At 47.1% G+C, this 14,076-nt stretch overlaps 1 protein-coding gene across 1 annotated transcript; it reads right to left on the minus strand.

Moving 5' to 3' along the window:
* Window positions 1–250: 250 nt before the first annotated feature.
* Window positions 251–14,073, minus strand: LOC117809653 (neuronal tyrosine-phosphorylated phosphoinositide-3-kinase adapter 2-like; the record flags this gene model as incomplete). Its single annotated transcript, XM_034679102.1, is given in 13 exon segments — window positions 251–574; window positions 3,044–3,138; window positions 3,141–3,155; window positions 3,244–3,369; window positions 12,240–12,380; window positions 12,383–12,706; window positions 12,709–12,726; window positions 12,729–12,858; window positions 12,860–12,996; window positions 12,999–13,148; window positions 13,151–13,238; window positions 13,625–13,719; window positions 13,938–14,073. Coding segments are annotated over 13 exon segments (1,680 nt in total), but the record flags the coding sequence as incomplete, so codon positions are not given.
* Between the last annotated feature and the right edge of the window lie 3 nt (window positions 14,074–14,076).

Below are 14,076 nucleotides of genomic sequence, written 5' to 3' on the forward strand. Positions count from 1 at the left end.
TCAGGTGATCTTAAATTACACGTGTATCCCTAATTTAAGTGTCTTTTTCTTGTATTCAATGCTGCTCATACGTGCCTTAAATTGCCCCCCGTGGACAAATAATGTTTTTTGAATTGAATTGTATTGAGTGTGTTTACACCTGTAAGTTGTCCACCTGTGATCTGATCACCCAGGAGAGATGTTAAACCAGGTGTGAACAGGGTCTTTGATTAAACAGTGACTGTCAACCAAACAATGAGAGAAAACCAACCAGCAGGAGAAGTCCTTTAAGATGAACACAGTGTTGTGGTGGGCGTGGCCCGATGTCTGCTTTGTCATCATTGCTGGAGTGTTATTATTTCAGTGTATTTCAGATGGCGGTGTCCCAGAACACCTTGCTGGTATGTCCAGCGGTGGAGGTGGGCGGGGCAGAGTATGGCGGTGGCTGCTTCCTCCTCCAGCTGGGCAGGATAGGCATGCTGTCCTGTTTACACAGATTCTTCTCCGGACGCTGACGAGCTTTAATCTCTCCACACAAAACTCTCTTCTTCTCAATCATCTCCATCATGGTGGGGTCTCCACAGAGCCACGGCATCTGAAACACCAGCAGCTCCACATAGGTCATCCAGTCAGCAACATACAACAACAACAACAACAACAACACACAACAACACATCAACAAAACAACACAACATATGACAACACAACAACAACAACAACAACAACACAACAACACACAACAACAACACAACAACACACAGGTAAACAAGTCTACAGATGGAACCCTCCAGGAGAAGTTTTAGTCCTGGACAAAAATCTGGAGAGTTTTTTTAAACAGCTCGACAAATCAACGACATCAGAGAAATTCTCAAAGACAGAATTTATTTTTCTTTATAAAGCAAGTTTTAAAGGAGGGGCGGGGCTTCATTAAATATGGGTTGGGCTTTGAATGGTTGTGGGTGTGTCACTTTGGTAAATGTAATCTGAGGTGGGCGGGGTTAGATCGATGTGATGGTTATAATACATGTGTTATTTATGATTGGAAGCAGACTACTGTTATAAAGTTTTATGAGTTCAGATTAATCAATGTTGGATTTATGTTAGTAAAGATTTGGTACTTATGAAAAAATGAGTATGTCAGCATTAATTCACTGCTTATATCTACAGATTCATTAAATGTCAGGATTCATTTTTACATTTTACACAATAAGTTCACAGAGAAAACAAAACAGCTCGGTCCATAGAAACGCTCTGTTTACATAAACAAATGATGTCATGATTACCCCATCAGTGTTAACAGGTTTACTCTGTCACATGTTTACTCTATCACATGTTTACTCTGTAACATGTTTACTCTATCACATGTTTACTCTATCACATGTTTACTCTGTCACATGTTTACTCTATCACATGTTTACTCTATAACATGTTTACTCTGTCACATGTTTACTCTATAACATGTTTACTCTATCACATGTTTACTCTGTAACATGTTTACTCTATCACATGTTTACTCTATCACATGTTTACTCTGTCACATGTTTACTCTATCACATGTTTACTCTATAACATGTTTACTCTGTCACATGTTTACTCTATAACATGTTTACTCTGTAACACGTTTACTCTATAACATGTTTACTCTATCACATGTTTACTCTGTCACATGTTTACTCTATCACATGTTTACTCTATAAAATGTTTACTCTATCACATGTTTACTCTATCACATGTTTACTCTGTCACATGTTTACTAGATAACATGTTTACTCTATCACATGTTTACTCTATCACATGTTTACTCTATAACATGTTAACTCTGTCACATGTTTACTCTATCACATGTTTACTCTATAACATGTTCACTCTGTCACATGTTTACTCTATAACATGTTCACTCTGTCACATGTTTACTCTATCACATGTTAACTAGATAACATGTGTACTCTGTCACATGTTAACTAGATAACATGTTTACTGGATAACATGTTTACTCTGTCACATGTTAACTAGATAACATGTTTACTCTGTCACATGTTCACTCTGTCACATGTTTACTCTATAACATGTTCACTCTGTCACATGTTTACTCTATAACATGTTAACTCTGTCACATGTTTACTCTATAACATGTTCACTCTGTCACATGTTTACTCTATCACATGTTCACTCTGTCACATGTTTACTCTATCACATGTTAACTAGATAACATGTGTACTCTGTCACATGTTAACTAGATAACATGTTTACTGGATAACATGTGTACTCTGTCACATGTTAACTAGATAACATGTTTACTCTGTCACATGTTCACTCTGTCACATGTTAACTAGATAACATGTTTACTCTGTCACATGTTTACTCTGTCACATGTTTACTAGATAACATGTTAACTAGATAACATGTTTACTAGAATAACATGTTTACTCTGTCACATGTTTACTAGATAACATGTTACTAGATAACATGTTTATGATCACATGTCATTACTATGACATATTACATTTTTAAGTTAGGCATTCACATGTTGACTTTATACCAAAACAAGTTCACACCAAAGTTTCCTTCCAATATTTTATACCATCACACATCTAAACATGTTTACATGTTTATTAAATCAGTCCTGGAGATAAACAAAGCACAACCTGCAGACCTTAATATTCATATTCACTGATTACTACTGATCCCTACTCCTCAGACAGACAGACAGACAGACAGACAGACAGACAGACAGATAGACAGACAGACAGGAAGGTAGACAGACAGACAGACAGACAGACAGACAGACAGACAGGCAGACAGGACAGGCAGACAGACAGACAGACAGACAGACAGACAGACAGAGAGACAGGAAGGTAGACAGACAGACAGACAGACAGACAGGCAGACAGGCAGACAGACAGACAGACAGACAGATAGACAGACAGACAGACAGACAGGCAGACAGGCAGACAGACAGACAGACAGACAGATAGACAGAGAGACAGATAGACAGACAGACAGGCAGACAGACAGACAGACAGACAGATAGACTTTTCTGGCTGTTGTTTCACAGGTCTTGTACCTGGCTGAGGGCGGGGTGATGTAGCTCATGTAGGTGACGTTGTGATGTTCCACCTGGTGAAGGAACACCTGAGGTGGAGGCAGAACGCCCGAGTTACACGTTGGCTTTGATTCTGCAGGAAAGAACAGGTGAGGATAACTGTGAGCTCCTGTCTACAGGTTTGAACATGAACTTTGTTGTGTTGAAGATGACTGACTCACCTCCTCCTCCTCCTCCAGACAGCATCATTGTGGGGCTGACAGAAGATCGCCCCATCCTGGTGGAAACTGGACTTGACTGACCGTCTTTGTCTTTGCTTTCTTGTCTGGGCAGAGATCTGGAGTCTCCTGCGGAGTGATGAAAAAGAAAACATTAGGTGCTTCTCAAAGCTCTTAACTTCCATCCTCGCATTGTTTCCTCGCGTCTCTTCCTCGCGTTTTAGTCCCGCCCACCAGATATGCGAGGAAATTAAACCAGAGGAGAGAGGAGAGAGGAGAGAGGAGAGCGGGAGAGGAGAGAGAGAGAGAGGAGAGAGGATGAGAGGAGAGAGGAGAGAGGAGACGAGGAGAGAGGAGAGAGGAGAGAAGAGGAGGAGAGGAGAGAGGAAAAGGAGAGAGGAGAGATGAAAAGGAGAGAGGAGAGAGGAGAGAGGGAAGAGAGGAGGAGGAGGAGAGAGGAGGAGGAGAGAGGTTTTGGTTTTCAAAGTCCCTTTATTGAACCATTGCAATGACATACTAAAAACACTCTCACATCATCAAACAACGCCGAGCAAACAAACAAACAAACAAACAAACAAACAAACAATCAATCAATCAAATAATCAATCAATCAAACAGATCCCTCCACCAAAACGTGTCCCTCTCAGAAATTAACAATCCAAACCTCCGTCTGCACCCACGGAGCATAAAACCTCCCCAACAGCCCACATGTGACCGAAGGCCAGCACGTTGTCCATCATCATAGCGTATGCATGCTCAATCCTCAGTCTCGCCTTCAGCAGCCCCTTTAGGACCAGGACCGGATCCACACAACCGGCACCCCGAGCCTGGTTCTTTCGGGTTAGCCAGATGGCCAACTTGGCAGTGCCCGATACAAAGTTCACTAGCGTGTTTACCGTCTTTGTCCTGGCACTGTACTTCGGACCATAAACAAACAACCCAACAGAGAAAGCCTCCCCAAGCCCCTGAAACCACCTCCTCAGCAGATCAAACAGTGCCACCAGCCGAGGACACTGAACAAACAAATGAAACAGGGTCTCAACCTGAAAACAGAAAGTACACCCCTCCCCCAGCTCCGGATCAAGGTGCGCTCTGTATCTGTTCGTAGCTATTGCCCCATGTACGACTCTCCACTGGAGGTCTGCTGTCCGCTTTTCAACGGGCAGCTTGTACAGAGACCGCCAGCTGCCTTTCGGGGAGACCTCCGGCCCAAAGAACTCGGTCCACCTTGACTCCTTCAGCCCTTCCAACGATCCGAGGTTCAACACCTTAACGCAGGTCTGGTAGATGTCTTTCTTTCCTGCATCCTGAAACTTGCCCAGGTGGAGGGTTTTAAAGGTCAGCAGCTGGCCTCCCCCCTCATGCCACCCCCCCACAGCTGGGGTAATAGCCAGAGAGGGGAAACAGTACTCCCGCTCCTCACTCCACTGAGACTGGTTCCCTGCAAACACTCTCAGGGACTGTGGCAGGGCAGCACAGACCTCCTCCACTACCCTGCTGATCAACCGGAGAGAGGTGATGTTGCTGTTGTCTCTCAGGGTGTCCACAGACGTTGTCGTCGTCATCAGGAGGTGCCCCAGTTTAGTGCAGCCGGCCTCTCTCAGACTGGTACGGAGGCTGGCAGACTGCAGCGTTCGAGTCTTTAGGAAGTCGTTAAAAAACAACGGTTCCTCAAACAACCACATGCCCGGAGTCTCGTTTTTGGCACGTGTGCACTGAAAAATCTGCCACGCCTGCAGAACCGAACTGTAAAAAGGTGTTAGACCCTCCAGGTCCACGTCCTGATGCCGCAAGAGGAACAGCTGTTTATCGTACCCCAGCCTCCCCGCTCTCCTCAGCAGCAGTCGGGCTGTACTGATCCAGCTCGGGCCACAGTCATAGAGGAGTCTCCTTGCAGTCTGGAGTCTGAAAGAGGCGACTTTGGATCTGATGTCCATCAGTCCCTGCCCCCCCTCAGCCACAGGCAGGTAGAGGGCCGCTGCCCGTATCCAATGTTTCCCTGACCAAAAGAAATCCAGGATCGCTCTCTGGACCTCCTCCATCAGGCCCCTTGGCGGCGTCAGGGCCGTGAGTCTGTGCCAAAGAGCCGAGGCGACCAAGCTATTGGAAACCAGAGCTCTTCCCCTATACGACAACTGGGGTAGCAACCATTTCCATTTAGACAACCGAGCGCACACTTTCTCCTTCACTCCCTCCCAGTTCTTTCTTTGAAAACCCTCAGACCCCAAACAAACACCCAGTACTTTCAGTCCCTCCTTCCCCCACTCAAGTCCCCCAGGCAGAGTGGGCACTGTCTGATCCCTCCACTGACCCACCAACAAAGCTTCACTCTTTGCCCAGTTCACCCGTGAGGAAGAGGCCCTTCCATATAAGGACAGGGTGTCCTCCAGTCTCTGAACGTCCTGCTGGCTGGAGATGAAAACGTTAACATCGTCCGCGTAGGCGGAAAGACCAAGCGGACGATCTAAGTCCGGACACCCAGGGAGTGTGAGACCACCAAGCTGACTTCTCAGCCTGCACAGTAAAGGCTCGATGGCCAGGCTATATAACTGGCCCGATATCGGGCACCCCTGCCTTATCCCTCGCTGAACAGAGATTGGCCGACTCAGCCCTGCCCCCATCTTCACCATACACTGTGCACCATTATACAGTAGGCCTACCCAGGCCAGGAACCCATCACCGAAACCAAAAGCTCTGAGTGTAGCGAACAAATAAGAGTGATCCACCCTGTCGAAGGCTTTCTCTTGATCTAACGAGACAATACCAATGTTAACATTCAACGAACGACAAACATCAATAACATCCCGGACGAGGAAGATGTTATCCATGATGGTCCTGTCGGGCACACAATAAGTCTGATCCGAATGTACAAGAAGTTCCAGGGTGTCCTTCAACCTATTGGAAAGGGCTCTGGAGAGCACCTTATAATCCGCACACAGGAGAGCGACCGGCCTCCAGTTCTTCAGGAGGGCCAAATCTCCTTTCTTTGGCAGCAGAGAAAGTACTGCCCGCTGACAGGAGACAGGAAGCGATCCTGTCCGAAAACACTCCCCCAACACGCTGTGGAGATCCGCTCCAAGAATATTCCAAAACTTCTTGTAGAAGTCAACAGATAGGCCGTCGATACCCGGCGCCCGTCCTGACGCCATCTGATGGACAGCGACAGACAGCTCCTCCAGAGTCAGCTCGCAGTCTAGAGCCGCTTTCTCTCCCAGGGTGAGCTGAGGAAGCCCCTCCAGGAGCTCCTCACGGCAGTCCATGCTGCATGGCTCTGCCCCAAAGAGGTTTGCATAGAACTCCATTGCATGGCTCCTCATCTCCCCCTGACTGGTGGTCACCCTGCCTCCAGGGAGCTGAAGGCAGGTCATATGCTTCCTCTGCGCCACCGACCTCTCCAGATTGAAGAAGAAGGAGGTCGGGGCATCCATGTCCTTCAGCTGGAGGAAGCGTGCCCTGACAAGGGCTCCCTTTACTCTCTCCTGCAGGAGAGAGCTCAACTCTGCCTTCTTCTCGTGCAGAAGATGACCCGTGGCAGGGCCTGAGCCCCCCTGCACCCCCTCCTCTATTGTTCTAATTGCATTTTCCAGGTCCCGTACTGCTGCTTTAACCTTAGCTGTGGAATGGGACGTGTACTGCTGGCACAGAACACGGGTTTGGGCCTTGCCTACCTCCCACCACAGCTTCAAAGAGCTAAACTCAGCCTTTCTGTTTCTCCACCGCTGCCAGAACTGCTCAAAGCTCTGGCAGAAAGTTCTGTCCTGGAGCAGTTTGTTGTTAAAACACCAGTGGGACTTAACCCTTTCACCTGGCGCGATAATTAAAACCACGCTAATTAAATGGTGGTCTGTGAAGCCAACTGGGCTAATGTCACTACTAAGTAACCTGGAGCCGAGACTTTGTGCGATGTAGATCCTGTCTAGTCTGGCTTTACTGACCCTGGTGCTGCTGACCCTCACCCATGTGTACTGCTTTGATTGTGGATGCTTAACCCTCCACGCATCTATCAGGTCCAAGTGAGTGATGGTGCTGCTAAGGCTCTGTGCTGATTGTAGGTGTGGCTCCTCACTTGTCCTGTCCATAGTGAAATCTACAGTACAGTTAAAATCCCCTCCCATGACGAGCTGGTCCTGACTGTAGTGCTGTAACTCCTGTTGTAACCTGTTAAACAGGCCGACCCTCTCTGAGCCTCGATTAGGGGCATAGATGTTGACAAAAACAAACACTGAGCTCTCTATCTCCGCCCTGACAACAAGCACCCTCCCCTTCACCACTTCAGTGGAGGATAAAACTGTGGCATTCACAGACCCTTTAAATAGGACAGCTACCCCTGCACTAAGGTTGGTGCCGTGGCTAAGGACACACGGACCCTCCCACCATAAGCCCCAATCCACCTCGTCCCTCGGCTCAGTGTGTGTCTCCTGGAGAAACAAAACGTCTATCTTCTTTTGAGAAGAGACTTCAGATACTAACGCTCTCTTGTTCCTGTCCCTCCCACCGTTAATGTTCAAAGACCCTATTTTGAGGCTCCGCATAGAGAGGTCAGAGAAAAGGAGCAGACAGGAAGAAACAAGTAGTAGACAGTAGATGGAGAAACACACCGAGTGGTACATGATCATCTTACCTTCTTGACCTTCTGACAGGTTTACCTTTTGTTCCTTTCCTTAAAGTAGTGATGTGCTTTTTGAGGCGATAGCGCTTCTTCGTATCCAAGCGATCCACACTAAACATCCTCTTCACTACAGCAACAGACTTAATAAACTTATCAGTGTCTTTGAAATAATCACTCACCTTAACTGATTTATTAAAGGTTTCATCCAGAAACTGATTGATCTCCTCTAAAGAGTAAATATCCGTGTGTTTACTAACGTCACCTATCGACACTGCATCAGACTCAGAGTCTGACTCCATGTCATCTTCCTCACCTGACACCTGACTGCTGAACACTTCCTGTCCCTCAGGAGCTCCACCTAAACCACTTGTGGAGGCTGCCTCCTCAACATGTTCTACCTGCTGGACTCTAACCTCAGTGTCTGCAGGCTGAGAGCTGCTCAGGTTCTCCTCAGCTACAGGAGCCTGCATCTCCTCCTCAGCTACAGGAGCCTGCATCTCCTCCTCATCCACAGGAGCCTGCATCTCCTCCTCATCCACAGGAGCCTGCATCTCCTCCTCATCCACAGGAGCCTGCATCTCCTCCTCATCCACAGGAGCCTGCATCTCCTCCTCATCCACAGGAGCCTGCATCTCCTCAGGCTGACTCTGATCCTCTCTGGAACAATCCTTATCCACACCGACTGACGCGGACCCGGCATCGGGCGCCACCGCGGACCCGGCAGCCCGGGCCACGAGCCGGGTCCGGGGGGCCGCCCGCGGAGCCGCTCGCTGTCCCGCGGACCCGGCGGCACCGCCCGCCGCGGACCCCGCCGCGGACCCCGCCGCGGACCCCGCCGCGGACCCCGCCTTCTGTCCGTAGCGCTTGTGTCCTACGTCTCCACACTCAAAGCATCGGATCTGTCCGGAGCTGGCGTACACCATGTAGGCTCCGTCCCCGTGCTTCACGCGGAAGGACACCTCCAGGGTTTGTGAGGGCGAGTCCAGGAACATGAACACTTGTCTGCGCAGAGACTGCACATGTTTCAGTTTGGGATCTTTACATCCCAAACTCACACTCTTAAAGCCGCTGGCAAACTTACCAAACCTCCGGAGCTCGAGCTCCAGAGACTCATTGGATATAAACGGCGGAACACCGGAGACGGTGATCCGCGTGGAGGGAGCTGACAGCGGGGACACCTGAACAAACAAGTCCCTGACAAATACGCCACTCTCCACCAGCTGATGGACATGAGACTCATTCTCCAAAAACACAACCACAGCTTTGTTCATACGAGACGCAAAAACCAGATTCTCATGGCCGACCTGTTCACCGGCAGCCAGCAGAACCTCCTCCACGGTAACGGTGTTATCCGGCGGGACTATCCTCACTCCCTGCCGGATAGTCGGAGGTGGCGTCTCGGAGGACGCCATTCCTCCCGAAAACACCCAAAAACTCACCTGATCCCTCAGCTAACACTCAATACACAATACAAACACTGCTTACCTGATCATGTACAAGGACAGGTGAAGAATACAACAGATCCAAAACCAGGGACAGCAAACAATTCAAACTCCGCGCCACTCACACACCACCACCACCACTCACTCTCACACTCACACTCACACCGTAAACGGAAGGAGAGGAGAGGAGAGGAGAGGAGAGGAGAGGAGAGGAGAGAGAGAGAGGAGAGGAGAGAGAGGAGAGGAGGAGACGAGGCGAGGAGAGGAGCGAGGAGAGGAGAGAGGGAGGAGTGGGTGTGGAGGGGAGGAGAGTAGAGAGGGAGGAGGGGGTGAGGAGGAGAGGAGGAGAGGAGAGGAGAGAGGAGAGGAGAGAGGAGAGAGGAGAGGAGAGAGGAGAGGAGAGAGGGAGGAGAGAGGAGAGAGGAGAGGAGAGAGGAGAGAGGAGAGAGGAGAGGAGAGAGGAGGAGGAGAGAGGAGGAGGAGGAGAGAGGAGGAGAGGAGAGAGATGAGAGGAGAGGAGGAGAGAGGAGGAGAGAGGAGAGAGGAGAGAGGGAGAGGAGAGAAGAGAGGAGAGAGGAGAGATTGAGAGGAGAGAGGAGAGAGGAGAGATGAGAGGAGAGAGGAGAGATGAGAGGAGGAGAGGAGATTTGTATTTAGAGAAATGAGACGTCCTCTCCTCCGGAGCGTCACGTGAAGCAACGTCGGTTTGTGATTATGGCTTTTAACAGCTGTCATAAGGTCTTGATAAAGGACACCCTTACTGACTGTATAAGGTCTGTTAAAGTGACACCCTTATGACTGTTATAAGGTCTGTTAAAGGACACCCTTACTGACTGTTATAAGGTCTGTTAAAGGACACCCTTAATGACTGTCATAAGGTTGATAAAGGACACCCTACTGACTGTTATAAAGGTCTGTTAAAGGACACCCTATGACTGTTATAAGGACCTGTAAAGGACACCCTTACTGACTGTATAAGGTCTGTTAAAGGACACCCTTAATGACTGTTATAAGGTCTGTTAAAGGACACCCCTTACTGACTGTTATAAGGACTGTTAAAGGACACCCTTAAGGACTGTTATAAGGTCTGTTAAAGGACACCCTTACTGACTGTTATAAGGACTGTTAAAGGACAACCTTACTGACTGTTATAAGGTCTGTTAAAGGACACCCTTAATGACTGTTATAAGGTCTTTTAAGGACACCCTTACTGACTGTTATAAGGTTACACTGATGTTATACTGATGTTACACTGATGTTACACTGATGTTCTACTGATGTTACACTGATGTTACACTGATGTTACCTGATGTTACACTGATGTTATACTGATGTTACACTGATGTTACACTGATGTTACACTGATGTTATACTGATGTTACACTGATGTTATACATGATGTTACACTGATGTAATACTGATGTTACACTGATGTTACACTGATGTTACACTGATGTTCTACTGATGTTACACTGATGTTACACTGATGTTACACTGATGTTATACTGATGTACACTGATGTTACACTGATGTTATTACACTGATGTTACACTGATGTAATACTGATGTTACATGATGTTACACTGATGTTCTACTGATGTTACACTGATGTTACACTGATGTTCTACTGATGTTAAACTGATGTTACACTGATGTTACACTGATGTTCTACTGATGTTACACTGATGTTATACTGATGTTACACTGATGTTATACAATGATGTTACACTGATCTTACACTGATGTTATACTGATGTTATACTGATGTTACACTGATGTTACACTGATGTTACACTGATGTTATACTGATGTTACACTGATGTTACACTGATGTTATACACTGATGTTACACTGATGTTACACTGATGTTACACTGATGTTACACTGATGTTACACTGATGTTACACTGATGTAATACTGATGTTACACTGATGTTACACTGATGTTACACTGATGTTACACTGATGTTCTACTGATGTTACACTGATGTTACACTGATGTTACACTGATGTTATACTGATGTTACACTGATGTTACACTGATGTTATACACTGATGTTACACTGATGTAATACTGATGTTACACTGATGTTATACACTGATGTAATACTGATGTTACACTGAGTTACACTGATGTAACACTGAGTAAAACTGATGTTACAATGATGTACACTGATGTTACACTGATGTTACACTGATGTTACACTGATGTAATACTGATGTTACACTGATGTTACACTGATGTTCTTACTGATGTTACACTGATGTTACAATGATGTTCTACTGATGTTACACTGATGTTACATGATGTTACACTGATGTTATACTGATGTTACACTGATGTTACACTGATGTTACACTGATGTTATACACTGATGTTACACTGATGTAATACTGATGTTACACTGATGTTCTACTGATGTTCTACTGCTGTTACACTGATGTTACACTGATGTTACAATGATGTTACACTGATGTTACACTGATGTTATACACTGATGTTACACTGATGTAATACTGATGTTACATGATGTTACACTGATGTTACACTGATGTTATACACTGATGTTACACTGATGTACTACTGATGTTACACTGATGTATACACTGATGTAATACTGATGTTACACTGATGTTACACTGATGTAACACTGATGTAAAACTGATGTTACAATGATGTTACCTGATGTTACATGATGTTACACTGATGTTACACTGATGTAATACTGATGTTACACTGATGTTACACTGATGTTACACTGATGTTACATGATGTTATACTGATGTTATACTGATGTTACACTGATGTTATACACTGATGTTACACTGATGTAATACTGATGTTACACTGATGTTACACTGATGTTACACTGATGTAATACTGATGTTATGCTAGCTTATATCATTCATAGCTTACAGTTTGTATTGTGAGTAGTGATGCAGTTTTACCTCCAATGTCTCTGCTCTTCCTGCCTGCTTCTTCTTCGTCTGTCTTCCTGAATGTGAACAGGTTATTGAGGTCGGCCATCGGGCTTGTTGGGGTCTGGGACCTCAGTGACACATTCTGCATAGAGCCATGAGTGGAAGAGAGTTACTGAGTTTTGCCCCCACTTCCCCTGCCCTTGAGAGGAGGAGGAGGGAGGAGGGAAGAGCGGGCCATACTTCCTCTGCCATCAGAACATCATCGGTGGTCGGCCTCTTCAAGTTCAGAGGAGTCAGAGAGCGGCCCATGCTGACCGGAGATGGGCATGCTGATTGACTACGAGGGTAACCATGACCACGGGAGTGAGCTTGTGGACTTGTAAAAATGTGAGGGAGAGGTGGAAGCTATGAGCGTCCGGAGGAAGTGATGGTGTGGGTGGGGGGCAGATCCCGGTCACGGTTTTGCTCACAATCATGTTCTCTTTCCCGGTCCGGTCTCTGTCCTTGCGGTGGGGGTGGAGCTCTGAGGTTGTTCAGCAGCACGGACTGTTGAATGGTACATGTCCATCATAGGCAGCCGGGTGACATCCAAGGGGGTCAGAGGAGACTCGTCAGAATTCGGGGAGCATTGAGCAGGTGCAGGGGGGGAAGACAAGCAGTGGTGGGCGGTGGGTCAGGAGGTTGGGGAAAGGTGGAGGGATGTCAAAGTAGAGCGCGAGAGTAGACCAAGCTCGGATCCTAGAGTGAGTATCCTGTAGGAAGTCCTCCATCGGGTATTTCATTCCTCATACACAGACTACTTTGCTCGTAATCAAATGCTTCTTGACTTTCATCTCCTCAGGATATTTCCAACCATCTCAATGTAGAACGGTTCCTCTGCTCCATGTCTACTGGGTGCAGGACTCTGATTCTGAGAATTGTCCCAATGCAAAGATGATTCTGGTGTCCGTGGTTACGTATGAAAGACTCATCAAAAGAGGTGCTGAGCTGAGTGTTTGGGTTCCGTTTGGGTTTAGGTGGAGGCATCTTTTTTAAGTCTCACTGTAGAGTGACATCGTGCTGCAGACAGAAACAAAAGGTTAAGACCTGGAGAGCATGCAGTTACATGACTTCATGATGTAATCATGAGGCTGCCACTTTAGCCCCTGAGGTCCAGGATCCAACCCTCAGGTGTTAGGTTTACCTCTAAAGACACGTCACCACCTGTATACCTGACATACTACACCAAGCTACAGTCATGCTCCTTATTGAGTTCACAGCACCATGGGAGGATAAGACATATCAGACCTTAAGATCGCTTCTAAAAAAAAGTGTGTATGTGATCTGAAAAAAGCCTTACTCCCCCCCTGGGCTCAGGCGGACCCCAGCTGAGGCTGTCTCTGTATACTGTCAGGGGGAGCGGCAGCACTGACCGGGTCTGTGACCGGGATGCAGGGGATCAGAAGAACTCCCTCCATGAGAACTAAACAACTTCTATGCTCGCTTGAGGCCCGAAAAACACCCTGGCCTGAAAGCCCGACACTCCAAGAGGAACAGACTCTGGACCCACCTGAGGATGGACCCACTGAGGGAGCAACAATGCTTTACCAGTGAGTTGAATCTTTGTTTGGTTGGAGGGAAGGCATAAGAAGCCCTTGTGATGGTCTGTAGGGTTCTTCAGTGGGTGGAAGTAAAGTCGGACTACAGCCAGTGGGTTTCCTCAGTAGGTGTTGTGCTGCGGCTTACTTCGGCCTGCTCCAGAATCTCTTGGTCTCATGCGTGTCCCTCTTGCCTGCCAGTCCAGACCATTCATGGTCTCAGAACTGTTGCTCAGTTTGGTGTTGGGGTCTCTCTTGGGTTTGGGTGGTGGTAGTTTGGGGTTTGG

Source organism: Notolabrus celidotus, unplaced genomic scaffold, assembly GCF_009762535.1.
Source record: "Notolabrus celidotus isolate fNotCel1 unplaced genomic scaffold, fNotCel1.pri scaffold_320_arrow_ctg1, whole genome shotgun sequence".
In the NCBI taxonomy this organism is placed as follows: Eukaryota; Metazoa; Chordata; class Actinopteri; order Labriformes; family Labridae; genus Notolabrus; species Notolabrus celidotus.